Source organism: Ovis canadensis, chromosome 17, assembly GCF_042477335.2.
Source record: "Ovis canadensis isolate MfBH-ARS-UI-01 breed Bighorn chromosome 17, ARS-UI_OviCan_v2, whole genome shotgun sequence".
In the NCBI taxonomy this organism is placed as follows: Eukaryota; Metazoa; Chordata; class Mammalia; order Artiodactyla; family Bovidae; genus Ovis; species Ovis canadensis.
This window is the reverse complement of record NC_091261.1, coordinates 77,989,544-78,012,052: the sequence shown is the minus strand read 5'-3', so window position 1 is coordinate 78,012,052 and position 22,509 is coordinate 77,989,544. Positions and strand designations below refer to the sequence as shown.

Here is a 22,509-nt window from a genome sequence, read left to right as displayed (position 1 = left end):
TTTGAAGCTTAGAAAGCTATTCCCCCTCTGGAGAGCTGATAAATATTTAATTCTACCTTCTGTTATTTTAAATTCTTTAATTCATCTGGATTGTGTTGGAGTATAAATCGAGTTGCAAATTACATTTTATTGCTAATCAGTCATTCCAACCCTTTTCTTTTGTGCTCTTTCTCAGGAATCATACACCAGATGAAAGGTGATTATGACACTGCACTGAAACTCCACAAGACCCACTTGTGCATCGCCCAGGAGCTGAGCGACTACGCCGCCCAGGGCCGCGCCTATGGAAACATGGGCAATGCCTACAATGCTCTGGGCATGTACGACCAGGCGGTCAAGTACCACCGGCAGGAGCTACAGATCTCCATGGAAGTGAACGACCGTGCCTCACAGGCATCCACGCACGGAAACCTCGCCGTGGCCTACCAGGCACTGGGCGCCCACGACCGGGCCCTACAGCACTATCAGAACCACTTGAACATCGCCCGGGAGCTGCGAGACATCCAGAGCGAGGCGCGGGCTCTTAGCAACCTGGGCAACTTCCACTGCTCTCGAGGGGAGTACGTCCAGGCCGCCCCCTATTACGAACAGTACCTCCGGCTTGCTCCTGACCTTCAAGACATGGAGGGAGAAGGGAAGGTCTGCCACAACCTTGGCTATGCCCATTACTGCCTTGGAAATTACCAGGAGGCGGTAAAGTACTATGAGCAGGATCTGGCCCTGGCCAAAGACCTTCACGACAAATTGAGTCAAGCAAAAGCTTATTGCAACTTGGGCTTAGCGTTCAAGGCTCTGCTGAATTTCAGCAAAGCTGAAGAGTGTCAAAAGTACCTACTGTCCCTAGCCCAGTCCCTGAATAATTCCCAGGCTAAATTTAGAGCCCTGGGGAACCTGGGCGATATATTCATCTGTAAAAAAGATATCAATGGTGCAATAAAATTCTATGAGCAGCAGCTGGGCTTGGCTCACCACGTGAAGGACAGGAGACTGGAGGCCAGTGCGTATGCAGCCCTGGGCACTGCATACCGAATGATCCAGAAACACGACAAGGCCTTGGGTTATCACACACAGGAGCTGGAGGTATATCAGGAGCTGAGTGACCTGCCGGGAGAGTGCAGAGCCCATGGGCACCTGGCCGCAGTCTACATGGCCCTGGGGAAGTACACAATGGCTTTCAAGTGTTACGAAGAGCAGCTGGATCTAGGGCAGAAGCTGAAGGACCCAAGTCTCGAAGCCCAGGTCTATGGCAACATGGGCATCACAAAGATGAACATGAATGTGATGGAAGAAGCCATCGGCTACTTCGAGCAGCAGCTGGCCATGCTACAGCAGCTGAGTGGGAACGAGTCTGTGCTCGACAGGGGCCGGGCCTACGGCAACCTGGGGGATTGCTACGAGGCCCTGGGCGACTACGAGGAAGCTATCAAGTACTATGAACAGTATTTATCTGTTGCCCAGAGTTTGAATCGCATGCAAGACCAAGCCAAGGCTTACCGAGGCCTGGGAAATGGACACAGGTAAAAATGACAGAGGACAAGTGTGATTAGTAAACCTGCCCCAGGGGCAGCTGTTATGTCCACATGGCAGCGCACTGACTGCAGAGCAGCTCCACACACCGCTCACTCGCTTCCTCCAGGGATTCCTTGGGTTTAGCAGGGGTATTTCTACCCTGTGTCATGGAGGAAGAAGCTAAGCCCAGAGTTTGTGTCCAGGGTTACAAAGCTTGAAAGGGACAGCTGAGAGTTTAACGCAGGACTCTCTGACTCCAAATGCAGTGCCTTTCTGACTGCATCATAATGAGCAGACTGAAAGAGAGAATAGGAAGGGGAAAGATGAATGAATCAATCTAATTTACCTTTTCTGATTGCCCCTCACATTATATGAATGTGTTCATTAATATAACATCTCTACCCACCAATTACTTGGACCCCATATCATTGCTTTTAACAAAAGCCACCTCAAAGAGGGGGAGTGAATGAGCATATACTATCATCATGCTAGGCACCTTGTGTAGACATCCTGTTTAATATTTCTTGCAGTAGTGTATTAGTCTACATTTATCATTATTGGCTACCGGATGTGGGATTTATCAGCATCCAGAAACTGAAGCTCAGGGAAAGGGATCCACATGTCCTACACAGCTGGTTTGGTCTGCTGCCGGAGTCCACGCCCTTCTCCCTCTTATCGTGTCATCTCTTAGCAGCACAACAAGACACACTGTCGGCCAAGGCACTGCTTTCCTCCTGGGTGTGGGGAACCCAAGAAGGTGTCTGTGTTTGCAGAATATATGGCCTCTCCAGACAGGCAGGGGATTAGGGCTCCTGGAGAGGAGGAAGGGCAAGGGTCAGACTAAATCATCACCCACAGAGTGCTCTGGGAAGCTCAGGGTGAAAGATTTATCGCCATTGTAAAGTGATTTCAAAAACATAGTCTGTGCAGTAGTGGAAATTGGGAGGCCCAAAGAACCAAACAGTTCACTTGCTATCATTGTGCCTATTAATATATTTTATGTTTCCTCTGGGGTGTATATCCCATTGAATCTCAGGCTCTTGGGAAGGTCACTAAGGGATGACTCTTGAATTGCTTTCCAGATTATGAAATTCCCCTGCATCTCACTCTAAGGGCACATGATAGATTTTAGCTAGAAGAGGAGTTAAGAGCTTCTATAGTAAGTGACAGTGACAAATGCTTTTCATTTTCTCAGGGGCTTTAGCATGTCTGCACCTGCACAAAATAATATCATTGCTTTTCTGTCTACATCCCCACAGGGCAATGGGGAGCCTGCAGCAAGCCCTGGTGTGCTTTGAAAAGAGGCTCGTGGTCGCCCATGAGCTCGGGGAGGCCTTTAATAAAGCCCAGGCCTATGGCGAGCTGGGAAGTCTGCACAGCCAATTAGGGAATTATGAACAAGCCATTTCCTGCCTTGAACGCCAGCTGAACATTGCTAGAGAGATGAAGGACCGAGCTCTGGAAAGTGACGCAGCCTGTGGCCTGGGGGGTGTGTACCAGCAGATGGGAGAGTACGATACAGCCCTGCAGTACCACCAGCTGGATCTGCAGATTGCCGAGGAGACCAACAACCCCACGTGCCAGGGCCGGGCCTATGGGAACCTGGGCCTGACCTATGAGTCCCTGGGCACCTTCGAGAGAGCTGTGGTCTATCAGGAGCAGCACTTGAGCATCGCTGCACAGATGAATGACTTGGTGGCCAAGACGGTGTCTTACAGCAGCCTTGGAAGGACGCATCATGCTCTGCAAAACTACTCCCAGGCAGTCATGTACTTGCAGGAAGGTAAGTGGAAAGGTCTGTGCAGCTTCTCGATCTACTCTGAGTCTGAGCTCACAGTCTGCCCAGGAGGAAATGCACTTGTGTGAGTGACCATGTCGACCTGGAGTGAGGATTCAGAGGCTACATCATCAGTTCAACTCCAAAACCACAGTGTTGCCCCTTGGGTGCTCCTTAAGAGTTCACAGTTCTTTCCTCTCTCCTGGATGCATTACCCAGCTTGTCTCACTCTGCTAGCCATCTGTCCAGGGAGCTGATACCCTCCTTGCCTTTCAGAGCCCTCCACTGAATGAAAAACACCTTCTCCACAAGATGAAGTTAGATCTTAAGGCGTACAGTTTAATGCTCTGCATCAGGATATACGCAGCGGTTCCGAGCCCGTTGTGCACTGGACAGTACATGAGCTGCATCAGCACTGTGTAGAAGTCCATTTCAGGGTGGTGCCAGGGTCTAATTCAGTAGCATCTGTCTAGGGGTCGCTCAGGCTGTCAGCCAGGTTTCCCAGGATTGGTTACCCGCGGGGCTGGGCTGGCGCCACAGTGCGCTTGCTTCAGGCCGGCCCAGAAAGTGCCTGCTTCCCTCACTTCCCCTGGCCCTGTTCCCTCTCTGGCAGAGGCTCCATGCAGCTACCTGCACAAAGGTGGTCCTGTGGTGCTTCCTCCCTCACCATGCAGAAGCCCTGCGGCAGTGTGTTTGCCCTCCACTCCGAAAATTCTCCTGCAAAGTACTTCTTCTCACAGGACCTTGGAAGGGAGCACAGCAGACGCAGTGTTCTTGGCTCTTGAGTAAAAGGAAAGGGGTACTGATTTCTAGCAAAAACGCTCATGTGTGGTTTCCAAAAAACTTTCCATATATAGTTTATCTAATTGGATTTAATTCTCTTAGTAACCCTGAGAGGTGTATCTTTTCATTCCCACTGGCAGCTAAGTGACCTGAGGCTCAGAGTGCAGTGGTTTCATCCTGACTGCGTGGTCAGTCAGTGGTGGCGTGGGGCTCAGCCCAGGTTTCTTGATCCCAGGAACTGCATGAGACCCCACACAGTCTCCTAGAACAGAGCCAGGCTGGCGCAGTCGCGTCCACGATCACTCCTGAGCCCCAGCTGGGAGCTGGGAGAGAGAGACAGCACACGGAGCGGAGAACGGGCCAGCAGCCGATGGTCAGGGTGGTCCTCTGCGCAGACCAGGTCTTGCCCTGGCCTGCAGGCTGAGAGGTTACTGGGAGGCTGTAAGCCACTCCCCAGACATTATTTGGCTCCCACTCAATGGGAGTTCTGCCTCAATGCATTAAATACGAGAGTTGGCTTTTGGTTTCCTGAAACTAGACTGTGGTAAAATTCTAACAGACTGGGGGCAGTTTTCAGTTGAATATGTGAAAACTATTAAATTCAGACCTAGCGAATGACAACCTTTCAGCTGTGTTCTTTGGTTTTTCCTGAAACATTATTTCCATGAAGCAGCTGCTTTGCCTGAGATATTGTAACATAGTTCTAGATTTATGGAAAGCTTTTTTTTTTTTTTAATTGTTGTAATTTTAAGTCTTGCAGAGATCCAAATTCTTATTGTGGCATCTCCTCAGTGTCTTTTTAGTGGATGTGGTCTACCCCAGAGCCTGATGTTCCTCTTGGGCCCATCCAGACGCCTCTTCACATGAGTTGTTATAGGTGCAGGACCCCTATTGGATGCTTTCTGAGTGCTCTGAGTTGGGTCTTCAGCCTCTTGCAAAGAGGGAACAGTTCAGTTGGAAACCACTTTAGTTCTCTTTCCTGACTTTCAGAAGGGGCTGTGGACTAGCATCACACCACCCGTGTGCAATAGAATCTCATAGGTGGGCCTGGTCAGAGTCCTTTGAACAAACTCTGTGGGTTGTATAGTTACCCTTGATTGAAACCGCTGGTCTCATCCAGTTTTCTCTCTTTGCAAATAAAGCAAGGGAGCTAGAGCCAACTCGGCTCCAGGAGAGCCGGATGGCTGGGTCAGATCCTCAGAGCAGAAGCAGGTGGAAACTGGGATAGCACAGATGTTGTGTCTACCGTGTTTGCTCTTCACTGTTGAACTTGTGACCGTGGGGCCAGGGAGGGTCCCCACTATGGGATCCAGCAGGGAGCATGGTCAAGTCCCTGCTTGCACAGAGCATAGCTTCTGGAGGGGCTGCCACAGTGAACTCCCAGCTTGGAGGCCCTGGCCTAACAAGGAGAGCAATCCTGAAGAGGGAATAGGGCTAGCTGGTTGAAGGTTAAAGCAACCAGCCTCCTCCTGGTTTTCACACAAGAACCATTTCTTCTATTTCTGTTCCTACTCTATGAAATATTTTAAAATGTGAATAATTTACAAGTACATATTGTTTTTGTTACCCAGTGACATGATTCAAATGTAAAACGCTGTTACTAAGTTTTCTGAGTTATGTGCATTTTGAGATACATGATATTTTATGGAGCTTGAACCCGAGTCTCACTTTTATTAGCCTCTCAACTGACTCGATTCTTTTCCAGAAGTCTGAAACTGAGTGGGCCCAGCATGCTCAGATGCAGGTTCCCATTCACCCTGAATTAGATTAGAAAGAGGAAGCCCTTCCTTTGTGTGTACAGTTGTAGCACAGGGCCCTTCCTGCCATCTCGACACAAGCTGACTTCTCATTTCAGAGAGCAGGGTAACGAGGGCAGAGTGATGCTGAGAACTGCTTAGTGACCCACACAATAAAAGGTTGCCTTCAGATTTGACTCGCTCAAAGCCCTGGAGGTTGCCAGCATCCTGAAATCCAGAAGCTTGCTGTGAGTAAGTGACCCAAACTGCTGGTGCCTATCCGAAGGCCAGTAGAATGAGGACAGTCTGATCTAAAGCTTTTGACTCACAAAAGCACTTGTTCTGCATCCCCACTGAGGCACATCGAAGTCTCAGCCTTAAAGGAAAAGCAGATCGGATGTGAAGTGTGTCAGTGGCATCAGTAACAGAAGGCAGGGTCAGGCAGTGCGAGCATTCTGCTTCCAGAAGGACATCCGATGTGTGTCCTGTCAGTGCTGATTGGATGCTGTGCACGGGGTGATAGGAGAGACCTGAGCTGGCTTCTGTGCTTGGCTGTGGAGCGTCAGAAACACTACTGCCAGCCAGAGAATTGGGTTCAATACGTTTATAGGCCTGGAGTTTTCATTTGCAAAGCTAGGGATTTCACAGTGGGGAGGGCAGCCAGTTGGGTTCTATTTGCTTCCGTGTTTCTGCCTGCCCTGCAAGCCTGTCTCCTGCTGATAGCCATCGCCTGAGCTCTTGCTGGGGCATCTTGGAGTGACCTGGAAAGGTCGCTACTAACACAGAATTTGATAAGAATGCTTACTCTGCCTTGGCTGAGTCTGCTCTTGTCCTGCATTTTATCTCGCTGGGTTGCTGACAATCTTTATATCCACCTGAGGCAGAATTACCCTTTAGAACTCCTTGACAGGGTGGAATTGTCTGTCTTCTATCGTCCTCAAAATTTCTCTCTCTGAATTCAGGTTTAAGGTTAGCAGAGCAGCTAGGCCGAAGAGAAGATGAAGCCAAAATTCGCCATGGTCTTGGCCTCTCCCTCTGGGCGAGCGGGAATCTGGAGGAGGCCCAACATCAGGTGAGCAGGAGAACCCTTTTCTGAGTAGATTTCGCTTCTAGAAACGTGGAAGATCTTGAGATTACTGTCCTAGCAGTGATGGCATTTGTCAGAAGGTGTTGACTTGTGCTCTTGGGTTGACATGCAAGATATCTAGCCTGTTTCAGCCTAGACATGTTGAACCATAGTAAAGACTTGTCCACCTGTTTGATTTCTCAATAATTTCTTTGAATTCTTGTATTATGTGCTGCTGTTCCTCATAAAACCTTAATATGACATTACATACATTTTTTGACAGAAGTAATCCAAGAATTCATAATTATTGGATTTACTGTCTTTGTAGGTTTCTAATTATATCAGTAGATGCCTCTTTCCCTTCTCCCTCCCTCTCTCTCCTCTCTCTCTCTCTGTCACACACACACACACACACACACACACACACACAGAGTTCATGTTTCTGCATATGTTCAACCAACAGTTGAAGAGAAATCTCCTCTTAGGCTGGCTCTGGAAATTAGAAAGATCCTTGGAGTGGTCTCTAGTCAAAGATCCCTCTGTTGCGTTGCAGGAGTTGTGAGATGGCTTTGAAAATCAAGCGCTCAGCCGCTGAGGCAGCCCTTACCGTGGAGGGTGCTGTGCTAGCAAAGGGGCCCAGGATTGGTGAATCCAGGCTCCCATCTGAGGTGCTCCTGGGATTGAGGACATGATGTGCCTGAACTTATGAAATTTTACAATTTAAAGAATTAATCCTCTGGTTTTCTGGTTTCAGATATTAAAGTTTTACAGTGATTTATAGTTTTCAAAGTACTTTCACTGACTGAGTGTATTCCTCAAAAACCCTGTGAGCTAGAGTGATAACCATCCCTTTATAGAGAAGAAGCCGAGGCTCTGAGTCTTGCTGAAAGTCCCCCAGCAAATTCGTGGCAGGGTCGGGCGTACGTTCCTCTTTCCTGGTCTCAGTCCCTTAGTCTTAGAATTCTATTCTTTACATTTGCATGAATTTAAACGTTGATACTGTTCCCGCCTGTAAGTATCAGAGAAAAGGCTCCTGGTCCCACTGACAGAAAAGCCAAGAGAGCAGCAGGACAGTGTCTCCTTAGGGGCGTTGTGTGTCTGGTGTTGGGGCATCCATGTGCATGGACACAGCTGTGCAGAGCAACATCTGCTTCTGAACAGCCTGCACAAAGCCCCCTCCTCCTCCTGAGAGCACAGCTGTCCTCACGGCTCACCCCCTCCCCACCCCCCACCCCAGCCCTTCTGCACTGGGAGGTGTGGGGTGGTGAATTACAGTGGCTTGATGACAAGAGCAGAGGCTTTTTGTTTGTTTTAATCAAAATCAGGACTTGATTGCATTAATAGCTGATCTTTTTTTGCAACTTTCAGACTAAGAGTCTATTACCCCTGTCTTTTAGATCCCCTTGTCTATCAAAAATTGATTATACAAACTGTAATTTACCAAGTATGATCCAACTGATGCCTTTTCAGGTCTGGAAATGGAGACTCTGAAAACATTTCCCACGGTATACCAAGATGTGAGCAGCAGTGGTCTCTAGTCAGGGAACGGCTGGCCCGTAGTTTCTGGAAGATGGATAATGTTCTCTTTCCCCCCTTGCAGCTCTACCGGGCATCAGCCTTGTTTGAGACAATCCGACATGAGGCGCAGCTGAGCACGGACTACAAGCTCTCCCTCTTCGACCTGCAGACGTCCTCCTACCAGGCCTTGCAGCGAGTGCTCGTCAGCCTCGGTGAGAGCGAGCAGTGGGGTTTCTATCCCGAGCGTGCACCCCGTGTCTGAGTCGCTTAGTGAGCACCGTGATGAAATACAATTTGTTGTCATGGCAGAACTGAAGCCACAACCACAACCTAGCCTTTGAAAATTCGTTCATACATCCAACAAATGTTGTGCTGCGTGCTGGTCAAGAAGGCCTGGCTCCTGACCTCTGGAAGCTCTTAGTTCATCAGCAGATGGAAGTTGGGGGTCCAGGAGGGTCTGATTTGGTTGTGGAAACAAAGAGGCTTGGCAGGCAGACCCAGGAGCCAGAGGAGGTGTCCTGGAGACAGGGTGCCTGAGGCAGGTGTTCTCGCTGCCCATCGGTACATGGGGGCAGGCCCTGAGAAGTCACTGGCATCTTCCCTGGTTCATTGCCACACATCCTTTAATGCTGCTGTCTAGTAAATATGTGTACTGTCTGCCCCGTGGCCACGACACTGTCAGTGACAACTCTCCCGGGCTGGTGTGCCACGTTGCATTGGGGCAGCACCCCCTACCCTTACCTGGCTTAATTGTGGCAGTCACCTGATTCCAGCTCTGCTTCTCCTCAGGCCTGCCTATCTCTGCAGACCATTTTCCGCAGCCCAGAAGTTGGGTTAAGTAGGTGTCCATTGGAATTAACAATGTCTTTGAAGTTGGTTGTTAAGGCCTCACCAATAACCTGTCCTTTGCTTTATATGTATATGAATACTCAAACTTCCCCTTAAAAAATGTGTCTATTAACTGTGCTTATTGCCTGGGATTACAGTTTATTATCTGTTATAATCACAGTGTTCAGTCTGTCTAGCACTTTGGGGCCAATTTTCCAGTGTGTACAGAAATCGTCCCTGCTGTTCCAGTTAATAACTTAATAGAGTAAGAGGAGACATTTGCATGCACACATGCAAATCCCCGCTTATCTGCTGCTGCACGGACTGCAGGAAGCGGCGTCCTCTCAGTGCTGTTGGAGCTGTGGCGTCTGGCCTCCAGCCTCTGCCCACTCTCTCTGTGACCTTCGTTCCAGCAGCTCTTCTGTTTGTACGTTTGCGATTGCAAGTAAACCCTCTGCATTGTGTTTCTTCTGACAATCTTCACTTGAAAGGATGTTGGTGCATCTTTCATGCTCTCATTTTTGTGCAGTAGCTTTTACATTAGATTACAGACTAGTTTTTTAGACAAAGTGGGTTTAGAGGTTGGATCAAAAGGCTGAGGAAAAACTGGAAAGAGAGAAGCGATTTCAAAGAATTAGAGACCTCAGAGGTTTGAACCCTTTGCCTGTGGGAAGTAGAAGAGATAAGAAGCAAGTGTATGGGACCCCAGAATGGAATAAGGTATAAACTCCCAGCGATTATAATGTCGCTTATATATACACCGTGCTTTGAATGCTGCCTACTAGGCATCTCCACGTGTAGGGGCTCATTTAGTCATTGAGATAGGCAGGACAGCTGTCAGGAGCCCTTGTTTCAAGTGACGGAGGAAAAGGCACTCCAGCAGATGGACCAGCATGTGTAAGGACACAGAGGTATAATTTGGTGGGAGATGTGGAAACGGGGCTGGTCAATGTGATGCACAGAGGAGCTGCATTGAGGAGAAACAGAAAGATGACCATGTCCAGAGGGATCAACTGTCATGACCAAATCAGAACCAAGCTGAGCAGGAAAGTGAGAGGGTAGCCAGAGAGCAGAACATCAGGTCCAGTGAGCCAGGGGACGGGGTCAGAAGCCAGGAGGCCTGGAGCAACTTGGGGTGAGGAAGGAGAGTGGCAAGTGAGGATGGATGCCACAAGCAGCGCTCCTGAGGTGGCTGTCAGACAGGGACGCCCGGCAGCTTTGAGGAGTGCGGGATCTGAACCTGGGGCTTTGAGAAGAGTGGCCCCTGCATGCGGCCCCGGGGCAGGGGCGCACTTGACAGTCTGAGAGTCTGCCGTGTGTTGGTGCAGAGGCCGTGGGGCTTCCGCCTGCCGGGCTCGCTGGACCTGGTGGCCCTCTCTGATAAGCACACTCCCTGTGGACTCCCAGCCTATCCCTTTGTCTCCTAGGCCATCATGATGAAGCTCTGGCTGTGGCAGAAAGAGGACGGACAAGGGCGTTTGCAGATCTCCTGGTGGAACGGCAAACAGGGCAGCAGGACTCTGACCCCTACTCCCCGGTCACTATCGATCAGATCTTAGAGATGGTTAACGGCCAGAGGGGACTCGTGCTTTACTACTCCCTGGCGGCGGGCTACCTGTACAGCTGGCTGCTTGCTCCTGGGGCAGGTAAGACCTCTTTCCTTGGGAACAGGGCAATTAAGACAGCAGACTGTGAAAGTCTAATGAACAGAGGTGGGAGAGATGCGTTACCATAGATCAGATCCAGGAGCTAATGTTGGCTTTCAGCGAAACCTCAGCCTCAGTGGGTAGCTGGTGGTGGGGCATTCAATTAATAAGACAGCCCAGCTTATTCATTCCCCCAAGAAATCACAGCTCCTCGCTGGTGAATGTGGAAGCATTTATCAAGGAAGACTAAGAACAGGAGGATTAATGTCACCAGCAGCCCTATTTTTAGGCAACTGTTGTTCATTAGCTAATAAAGCGATAACTGTAAGTCCTAACGAGTTCTTTCTAGATATGATTTAATAATTATGACCCTTTGTTGTGGTCCAGTTAAAGAGACTGAAATGGTGATGGCAACTCTATCACAGTTTATCAATGAAGTCTCATGCTTGAAATGTCTGAGTTTAGCAAAACCCATTTTTAACCAGTTCATTTGTTAATCTGTTTCAGAAATAAAAATCCCCTTTGATTAAATCAGGATTAAATGTTCAGACTTTTAACAGCTTCGCTAAGTACAGAACCACTAATTAGCTGTTAGGGCCATATTTTTTGCATAATAAAATGCTGATGGTTTTACCATGTTGGAGACACACCAGATCCAATTAGAGTTTATTGACTGGGGAAGTGGATCTTATAATTGGGAATCTTGAAGAATGAGCTTCTTGGATATCTTTAAGCCAATTTCAGAACGTTCAACTGCCAAGGCGAACTGACAAGCTTTTCTTGATTACCTCTCTGTCCCTTTAATTTAAAAAATGATTGCTGGATGACAGCTCTGAGGTGTTTCTTGGGTTCTAATTACATTCTGAGAATGCTTATACATTCCATGCCTCAGGATTACTCTTTGTAATTTCCCCCTTAATTCCACATTTCCATAGGCTTCCCATAAAGAACATTCTTGCCTCTGACCTTTATATGCTAACAGTTTTGAGTTGTGATGTCTGTGGTGACTTGGTGAGTGTCAGACACAGTGGGCTGAATCTCTGTATCCCAGCCCATGGAGGGCCCTGGTACTCAGGAGGATACAGCTGATGATGGAGGCATCGAGCACATTCTCTCTTTCCGTGGTGGTTATGTTGTGGGGACATGATTTGACAGGTGGCATATCCAGATCCCTGTAATAATGAGTCATGTATAATGAGGCTCCTATTGTTTCTCTTTCTGTTTCTCTCTGCTCTTAATTAGACTCTGCAGCTTTCACTGGGGCTTTAATCCAATCAGAGAGGACCAGCATGTTCTAGGGCTGACACACCTCATTACCATTGGAGAATATGTCCTGTGTTTATTGCCAGAAAATCACTGCAGACTGCCTTGGTTTCATACAGCCATCGTTTTTTGCTCCTTTAATCCATTAATGACCATTGGCCAGTTGGTCTTATTTAAAGATGGTTTAAAATGTTTTTATCTGGCCTTAATGCTGTGTATTTATTTTGCTTTGCTTTTGTGAAACGAAAGGTCTATATTTGGCTAGTTACAGTTTTTGTCAGGAGTGCATCTCCTGGGAAGAATATACCTTTGGCATGCTCATGCACCATTTCTCAAAGGGAACTTTCCCTGGTTGCTGCTTCTGAGATGCATCTATTTTAAAATATGTGAACTAGTCATCAGCCCCGGAGCTTCTGAATATATATCATCAAAAGCAAAAGCCCTGTCTTGAATTCCCTGTTTTCATGCACCAAACCTGATAGTGAAAATTGTAAAAATGGTACTGACCAGAATTCTGAAAGACCTAGGATTTTAGGATTTCTTCCCATGGTTTGGAGGACAGCATGCTCATCGTCTTTGACCTCTTGGTCACATAGCTTTGACCTTGTTGCCCCCTGCCCTCCACCTTCCCTTCCCCTTATACCCCAGGCAGGTATAACATTGGCTGTGCCTGTCTTATTTCAGGAATTCTGAAGTTTCATGAACACTACCTGGGAGACAACACAGTGGAAAACTCCAGTGACCTCCAGACGGGCAGCAGCACAGCCCTTCCAACAGCCACGAGCTCGGCCCTGGAGCAGCACATTGCCAGCGTGCGGGAGGCCCTGGGCGTGGAGTCCTACTACTCGAGGTAAGGAGTGCGGTGCTCCTGGGCTTGCCTTCAGATACCAGGGTTTTCGTTTGTTTCTTCTTTTATAAACATCCTACTTGAAGAAATCTTCTGAAATTCACACACTTGTGCTCAGTCTATTCACAGTTGCTGCAGTAGAAGCAAATATGTGTCTCTGGAGTACAAACCCCTTAGCAGAAAGAATGTCTTTATTCTTTTCAGTCATTTCTTTTCAGACAGGGAAGGGCCTCATCAGACATGCCCATTTTCTAAGATGGGTTTGTAGAATGTTTAAACATAAACATGACTTTGAATTTAACATATTAGCTAATTAAAATTGAGATGCTTTTTGGGTTATAAACAGATTCATAATGAGTTTGTACTACAACTGAACGCCTGTTTGAGAATTTATCACCAGTGACAGGATCTGTGCGTTGGGGGGCTGAGGTGAAGAAACTGAACTTCCAATATCAAGGATAGGGGAAAAAAGTGCTGTTTTTTGCAAATATTGTAGAAGTTATATACTCATGGAAATGTTTAATCATAATTGACTATTTTGTATATAGAAATATATATATATATAATATATTTTATATATAGAAAGTAATTTCCACAAGGACCCTGTTTCTGGGAAGATGGAAGGAAGAGAGTCCCTGAGAGTTGGGTCATAGGCAGATTTCCCAGACGTCTCAGTTCTCTGTTCTGTGATTAACAAATGTTGAAAAGACCTGTGTTAGAGAATCTGCTGTGTGAGCTGGTGTCGGGTCCCAGGGACATCTGCTTTTCTCTTGAATGATTTCATTTGTAATCATGAAAATCCTAAGATGTGGCAGTGATTTCTTTAGAGACTTAACTCAGACTCCCGAGTGTATGGTAGTCATTGCCAGCAGCTGGGTTGGTCTTTGGGTGTTTATCAAGTCTGAGATGAGCTCTTAGACAGAAAGTAACCATTGGAAAATGGACTGTCAAGGCCGGAAGGGGCCCTGCTGGTCATCAAGGCCAACTCATTATTTACGGAAGCCGGCATGGAATGGGATTTGCTGACAGCGAGTGGTGTCAGAGCTGGGATCAAAACGATCTCAATCTCAGCCATACTCCCAGGCCAGTACTGGTTCTGTTTTCAATTATCAAAATTAATATCATACTTGAGACAATAGCCGAAGCATGTAAGAATGTCATCTCTAGCTTCTGTATGTGGGAAGCATGAGCAGGCATCAGCCATATGTGCTCCCTGCTGCTCTGTTTCTTCCCCGGCCACCGAGCATCTTGGAGCATCCTTGTCCTTAACGCTGGCATGTGGGGTGGCGACCACAGCGGCTTCACAGAGTGGGAACCCCTTGAACTTGGATGTAAGGCTACTCCCCGAGATTCAACTATAAATGACCGTAAAATAGATTAGACCAGGGTACACAGAGCTGCTTTAGCAGACAGAAAGGTGCTTAGACCAATCTGATTAACCTGTAACCCAGTCAAAGGTATTGCATATCCAAAGCAAGTATGAGGGGGGAAGGGTTGGTCAGCAGTAGAAACACAGGAAAGGGACCATAAGTAGGGCAGACTTCAGCCGTGCCCATTTCTGATCTTGTGCAAAGGGAGAGAGAATCTTGGCAAAAGGACTCCAGGTCCCGCCGGAAGGCTGTTCTCATCGTAGTGGACAGGCAGTCATTATGCGCTCCTCCTCCCCGCCCTTCCACACTTATTTGAGTGCCTACTACATGGTGCATCCACTGGAGATCCGGCAGAGTGGTCAAGGTGGCAGGCATAGCTCCTGCTCTGAGGGGAAATGAAAAAAAAAAAAAGAGCAGATATGGTCTTTTAATGAAAATTGCTGTAAGCACTTAAACAAAAGTGCAGGGGGTAGTGAAAATGTGTAAGCAGTGGGGAAACCCACACTGGGAGTTGTGGGGGTGGGGTGGGGGTGCAGTCTTGAGGAAGGTGTGTTTGAGCTGAGCACAGAAGGATGACGAGAAATAAACTAGATGGAGGCCACGTGGGCAGGATGCACAGGGTCTGCAGTGACCCTCAGTGGAGAGACCTCTCAAGTGATGCTGCCTCCCTGATGCTTTTTGTCAGACTTTCTGATTATCATTTGGTTTCTCATGACACCTACTTGCAGATATAAAGTGTACATAACAAACTGGCATTCTGATTTGTACAACTCTATGACCTTGGTTGGTGGAAGTGAGCTCCATGAGGCCAAGATTCTTTGAGCACATTTATAACATGAGGTTTTCAAGCTTGCAGGACCACACTCCAGAGCTTGAACTGAGATGAAATCATGAGGGGACCCGGGTGTGCAGCACCTGCCGTCTGAACCCCTACGCGTGCAGAGGTGGTTTCTGTGTGCACCGCCCTTGCCGCAGCCAGGACATCACAGTCCACACCAGCCACTGAGAGGACTCAGCCTGTGCAAACATACAGCCTTCTCTTGATCTCAGTTTTCCTGGACCTAGGTTGAAATTCATCCTGAGAAGGAGAGGGTTACCCTTTGACTTCCCAGCACCCCCTTGTTGGACACCATAGTTTAACTCCAAACGCTTGTGCCTGAGCAGTTCTTTTACAAGATACTGGAGGGTGACTAAGTTTGCTTCCTGGTGCCTTTTGATTTAGAAAAATGACTTTGAGGTTGTAGGTCAGCCATTCGTCAATGGCAGGGAGAGAGGAAAACACTGTGACTTGCTTCTATTTCCTGCATTAACCTTTTCCCCTCTGCCTGGGGCAGAAAGCTCACAAATCAGGGTGCATCCTCAGGGGTCTCCAGGATGTGGGCTGGCTTGATGCTCAGCATTAATCTGGGGGGCTGCCCTCAGTAGCTTCAATCCCAGTTTGAACACCCAGAAGTGAGGGTCTTTCCTGTTGCTTTGAACTAGTCTTATTAGAAATTCATTCATCTTTTGTGACCTCAAACTCAGGTTCTTAATTATGATATTAAAATTGAATACTTTGTTGGCATGGTTTGAATTTACTAAAATGGAGTTTTCGTGAGACTGGTTTCTGCCTCACAGTTTCAAGAAAGCATTTCAAGTGACAGATAAATTATTTCTCATCTATAAAATGAGTAAATATTTTTAAACTGTGGATATAGTAGACAGTCTCATACCCTAGGAATATAAATTGGTTTAGCTGTTCTAAAAATATTGGATTGGCCAAAAAGCTTGTCCTTCTACTTTTCCTGTAGGTAGTCTCATCTCCCTTTAGAGCCCTGGACGTCCAACTCAGGTCTCTGCTATTCTCCATGGTCGCTAACAATTACACTTAACTTCATTCTTCCTTGTTCCATAGTCACCTGGGTTGTGTCTTCCCAAGGAGATGGTGATGCCATGGAGAGCAGGTGTGGTGTTCTCTCTGAATTCTCACTAACACAGTGCCTGGCCCAGAGTGGGACATCAGTGAATTTGAAATTTAGTCACCAGAAGCTGTGCTGTGAGCAGACCCCTCTGCTCATGTTAGGCTGGCTCACCAATTCCCTTTTTCCAGTGGATGTAAAGTACACAGTGTGCCCCTAGAAACTGAGTCTCCGTGCCTGGGGGAACACCTTCATTCAATTACCCACAGTCTGGCCATGATATCCTTGTTATTCTGCAGGCCATTTTTGTTCTCCTTAATGGCATCTTGCTGCTGAAAGGAAGTACATTGCTACAAAGGAGTTTCTGAAAATGGATTTAAAATAAAAGAACTGCTTTTATTAAGTGTTTAATAAGAACTTCCAGTCCCTTCCTCCCAGATCAAAAGAGGCGTAGATTGAAACCACTGTATAGAACATGAACCTCCCATAAGGGAGATGTTATGAATTTCAAAGCACATCTTCAGTTTTTAATTCTGATATTTAGCTAGAGCCTTGCTGCTTCCTGGGCACCTGGGACAGTGCAGTGGCACTTTGAGGGTGCTAAGCTGACAGGTTAGAATACTAGCAGGGCCATGTTCAGTGGGAGATCTGGTCTGGTCTTCCTCAGGGTCTTTAAATAAATTGCAGTTGTAGACTGCCCTTGTAATAGGGTAAATATTCCTTCATTACTGTAAATGAATATGAAATCTTGATACACTATAGCTGCTACTATTTTTTTCTTTTGGTGCTTTTCTATATTTCTGAATTTTCTATAGTGAAAGTTATTTTTATAATCAAATGTATTTTCTTATTTCAAAACACTGATTAATTTAGAGTGCACCAATTCATAAATGCTGATACCTCTAGTTGATTCTAGCCTGATAACAAGGGACAAATGTTAACAAGACTGACAGTCCCAAGTGCTGGAGGAGATGTGGGTCCACAGGATATCTTATATGTGGCTTGGGGAAGTAGATTGGCATGACCACATCAGAAGATGGTTTGTCATCACTTTCTGAGCCAAGTAGTTGCTTACCCTTTGACCCAGGCACATAATATAATATATGTATAATGTCAAAGAGAGGATCTTGTACATGAACGGGAATCGTCAGAGTCACACTGCAAACAATAGCAAAATTCTGGAAGTACAGGCCATTGGTAAGAGAATGGATGAGTAAATAGTGCTGCAGTTAGTCCCCAAATGGAATATTGGGCAGCAAACAAAAGAGATGGGTCATAGTGAACCTCTTATTAAATAAGTTAAACAAATTGGAGATATATTATGCAAAAAAGTAGGTCCCCAAAATACTAACTATAGCATGACATCTTTATTGATAGAGTTAAAGCAACTGAAATCAAAATATGCTTTTAGGAATATAGCAGTCAATTCAGTTGCTCAGTCATGTCCGACTCTTTGTGAGCATGCCAGGCTTCCCTGTCCATCACCAACTCCCAGAGCTTGCTCAAACTTGATGATGCCATGCAACCATCTCATCCTCTGTCGTCCCCTTCTCCTCGTGCCTTCAGTCTTTCTGAGCATCAGGGTCTTTTTCAGTGAGTCAGTTCTTCATGTCAGGTGGCCAGAGTATTGGAGCTTCAGATTTAGCATCAGTCCTTCCAATGAATATTCAGGACTGATTTCCTATAGGATAGACTGGTTGGATCTCCTTGCAGTCCAAGGGACTCTCAAGAGTCTTCTCCAACACCACGGTTCAAAAGCATCACTTCTTTGGTGCTCAGCCTTCTTTATGGTCCAGCTCTCACATCCATACATGACTGCCGGAAAAACAGCCATAGCTTTGACTAGATGGACCTTTGTCAGCAAAGTAATATCTCTGCTTTTTAATACACTGTCTAGGTTTGGCATAGCTTTTCTTCCAAGGAGCAAGCATCTTTTAATTTCATGGCTTCAGTCACCATCTGCAGTGATTTTGGAACCCAAGAAAATAAAGTCTGTCGCTGTTTCCATTATTCCCCATCTATTTGCCATGAAGCAATGGGACCAGATGCCATGATCTTCGTTTTTTGAATGTTGAGTTTTTTCACTCTCCTCTTTCACTTTCATCAAGAGGCTTTTTAGTTCCTCTTCACCTTCTGCCATAGGTGTGGTGTTATCTGCATATCTGAGGTTATTGATATTTTTCCCTGCAATCTTGAGTCCAGCTTGTGCTTCATCCAGCCTGGCATTTCACGAATGTACTCTGCATATAAGTTAAATAAGCAGGATGACAATATGCAGCCTTGACCTGCTCCTTTCCCAGTTTGGAACCAGTCTGTTGTTCCATGTCTGGTTCTAACTGTTGCTTCTTGACCTGCATACAGATTTCTCAGGAGGCAGGTAAGGTGGTCTGGTATTCTCATCTCTTGAAGAATTTTCCACAGTTTGTTGTGATCCACACAAAGGCTTTAGTGTAGTCACTGAAGCAGAAGTAAATGTTTTCCTGGAATTCTCTTGCTTTTTCTATGATCCAGCGGAATATAGGTAGAGGCAGTAAAACCTGTGTGGAGTGGACAGGCATGGAGTGATGGCCGTGGGCTTGAGGGTGGGACTTGCCTCAGACTGAGGGTTGGGGGGGATGGGCTGTTTGGGAGGTAGCAGATGATTAGCTGTAAATTGCTCTCTAGCTGTTTGGGCTGGTGGGTTTATGAGTACTTATGATTTTATTAAAAATTACTGAATAAATATGTGAAAACAGGCTGCTCATGGATCAACAATGAACCAAAGTTTATGATTAACTCAGTCCCAAAGAGATTCCCATCCCCCATCTCTGCTAAAAGAGGGGGAAAAAATCCAGAGCTTTTTAAACAAGCAAATTGCAAAAGCAAGATTGCAACTAGGACATATTTAACTGATGAAACGGATACTTGATAGACTGATTTAAACTACTTATATCTGTTCTTTTAAGCAAGTAACCATGCACTGGTCATTGCTTCATCATTGTCTTATTTTAAATTACAGTGAGCCTTTGAAAGTTTAGGGCTTCTCTTGTGGCTCACATGGTAAAGAGTCTGCCCACAGTGTGGGAGACCTGGTTCGATCCCTGAGTTGGGAAGATGCGCTGGAGAAGAGAAAGGCTACCCACTCCAGAGTTCTGGCCAGGAGAATTCCATGGACTCTATAGCCTCTTGATGAAAGTGAAAGAGGAGAGTGAAAAAGTTGGCTTAAAGCTCAGCATTCAGAAAACTTAAGATCATGGTATCTGGTCCCATCACTTCATGGCAAATAGACGTGGAAACAGTGGCTGACTTTATTTTGGGGGGCTCCAAAATCACTGCAGATGGTGACTGCAGCCATGAAATTAAAAGACGCTTACCCCTTATAAGGAAAGTTATGACCAACCTAGATAGCATATTAAAAAGCAGAGACATTACTTTGTTAACAAAGGTCCGTCTAGTCAAGGCTGTGGTTTTTCCAGTGGTCATGTATGGATGTGAGAGTTGGGCCATAAAGAAAGCTGAGTGCAGAAGAATTGATGCTTATGAACAGTGGTGTTGGAGAAGACTCTTGAGACTCCATTGGACTGCAAGGAGATCCAGCTAGTCCATCCTAAAGGAGATGAATCCTGGGTGTTCATTGGAAGGACTGATTGTTGAAGCTGAAGCTCCAGTACTTTGGCCATCTGATGTGACGAGCTGACTCATTTGAAAAGACCCTGATGCTGGGAAAGATTGAGGGCGGGAGGAGAAGGGGACAACAGAGGATGAGATGGTTGTATGGCATCACCGACTCAATGCACATGAGTTTGGGTAGGCACCAGGAGTTGGTGATGGACAGGGAGGCCTGGTATGCTGTGCTTCATGAGGTTGCAAAGAGTCAGACACGACTGAGCGACTGAACTGAACTGATAGATAGTCCATGGGTTGCAAAGAGTCGGATATGACTGAGTGACTTTCACTTTGAAAGTTTAAAGCTGTCTTCATGATATTTTCTAATTCTGGCGAATTGCTAATTAAGGCTGACCTCCCAATTAATCCAGACTAGTAAGGTTTTATTTTACGAATCAAATATTTTTTCTTATCCCAAATTTTTTCCCAGAATTCTATGAAGTAAAAGTGGATATAATATTTGGGGACATTTATTTTATCCCGTAAAGAGTTTCCAATTTCTTTCTAAATTAGGGCAGTGCCATTTTGAAAATATTTTATGAGCATGTAACCCAGTTTGTGCCAGAGCTGATCCTGAGCTTGGAAATGCATGCATGTATAATAGCCAGAATTCTTGGCCTTACAGTAGCTGCCAGTGTGGAGCATGCAACAAATGTGTAAATTATTAATCCGCCATATGTGAAACACTATGGTAAAGGTCTAAACCAGAAAAAGACCTTGCCTCATTTTGCCCCTCAGGGGTCAAGGCAGTGGTTCAGGAGGTTTCCTCAGAGGTGACATTTGAGCTAGGCCTGAAGCATCTCGGAGAAGGCAATGGCACCCCACTCCAGTACTCTTGCCTGGAGAATCCCATGGACAGAGAAGCCTGGTAGGCTACAGTCCATGGGGTCGCTAAGAGTCGGAGATGACTGAGCGACTTCACTTTCACTTTTCACTTTCATGCATTGGAGAAGGAAATGACAACCCACTGGAGAATCCCAGGGACAGAGGAGTCTGTTGGGCTTCCATCTATGGGGTCACAGAGAGTCGGACACGACTGACGCGACTTAGCAGCAACAGCACCAGCTGAAGCATGAGGCTGAGAGGTCACTCTTAGCAGAGGAAGTCCCTCACCCGCAGAGGAAGTCCCTCACCCGCGGGGCCTGGAGAAAGGGAAGGGCCCAGGCCTTCAGCTGGTGAGTGGTCATTGCAAGAGGAGGACCCCTGTCCTGTGTTGCAGGAAATGTCGTCCCTATGTCCCAGTGCTCAGCTGCTGCCTTCAGAGGCTCGCCTCTTTCCTGTAAGATCTGAAGTCAAGCTCCCTTTCTGATAGGGTGGGCTTACCTAGCTGAATCTCTTATGTCCTCTCGTGACAAGATTCATTCCAAAGGGCAGGCTTTATCTCTGAGGTGACTCACACAGGCTCAGCTACATCTGAGGGGGGAAAATAAAAACAACATGATGCCAGGTTAGGGATTAGAGCACTTGAAGAGACACAGCTGCAGAAATGAGTGGAACATGCTGTAGATTCTGGTCTTATGCCCCGGATTCCTGAATTTGGATTCCTTCCAGAAGGCTGAATACAAAATGAGTACAGAAGGCTCTGGTAAGCTTCTTAGCGTAAGTCAGCAGCTTAGCAAGAAGGATAAGTGTAGTTGGTCTTTTTGTATGACCTTTGAAATAGCCTAAATTGAATCTCCTCTTGTATTTCTCATGCAATTTTCTAAAAGCAGAATTCTTGAAATTGCTCACTATGGGTTTTCCCATTATTCATAGGAGGGATAATCTGGTGAATAGTAGAATCAGCCTAAGGACAAAAAAGCGACAGCAGTGATGCAAGGCACACTATTTGTGCCAGTCATCGTGCCAGTGTGGGGTCCCTGGGCCTGGAGCTGTGAAAGGCCTGGACTTCCCTGGACCAGGGGCCACAGGGCAAGGGCGACTCTGGTAGGTGTCCTGGGGCCCAGGCAGGGGCAGTGCTGGACACCAGACACTTCTTTTATGTCTCATCTCATCCTCTGTTCATGTTCCCAAAGCTTGGAGTGGCATTTCTGTTAGAACAAGGGCTAGAGGAGAGGGGCAAGGCAAATCCACTGACCAGTCCAGTCAGTGCTTCCCTCTCAGGCCCACCTCAGCCTTGGCTGGCTGTTGCCATAACCAATTTTGTAAAAATTCTTTGAACTAATCAAATCTCAATATCTTTGACTTTGTATATCCTGCCCTTTGCCCCAGTGAAATTCCCTGGTCTTTTCTTTCTGATTGATTCTGTGCAGCTTTATCTAACAATCAATATTTAAGACATTTAATATATAACTCTTGACTTATCTTGCTTTGGGAAAATAACCTCAATGTAGCCACCAAGTTCCTCTTTGGAATGGCTAAAATAGGTATTGTTTTCATCTCATTTGTACTTTAATGGTTTGAGCACAGTGGTAAGGAGGCCCTGAAGAGGTGCCGTCCTTAGAGGAGCACACTTGGCTGTCAGACCACAGCTCACACTGTGCTGGTGGGGTTTGCCTCTGATAATGCATGGAGCACCTCGACATTTCAGAGACATGTACCACAGACATGTTCCTTACTCTGGGTCTGTGGGTCCACCAGGGTGGTTCTGCTTTAGCCAGCCTATTGGGCTTAGGTGTCTGTG

General features: G+C 46.6%; 1 protein-coding gene across 3 annotated transcripts in view; it reads left to right on the top strand.

The window, feature by feature from the left end:
• TTC28 (tetratricopeptide repeat domain 28) overlaps positions 1–22,509 on the top strand; it is a 565,861-nt gene that overhangs the window by 469,949 nt on the left and 73,403 nt on the right. For all 3 annotated transcript variants that reach the window (XM_069557167.1, XM_069557166.1, XM_069557169.1), the window contains 6 exons: positions 176–1,517; positions 2,769–3,292; positions 6,768–6,877; positions 8,472–8,601; positions 10,645–10,863; positions 12,811–12,976. In XM_069557167.1, the coding sequence (XP_069413268.1) occupies positions 176–1,517; positions 2,769–3,292; positions 6,768–6,877; positions 8,472–8,601; positions 10,645–10,863; positions 12,811–12,976 (2,491 nt within the window). The remainder of the gene's footprint in view (positions 1–175; positions 1,518–2,768; positions 3,293–6,767; positions 6,878–8,471; positions 8,602–10,644; positions 10,864–12,810; positions 12,977–22,509) is intronic.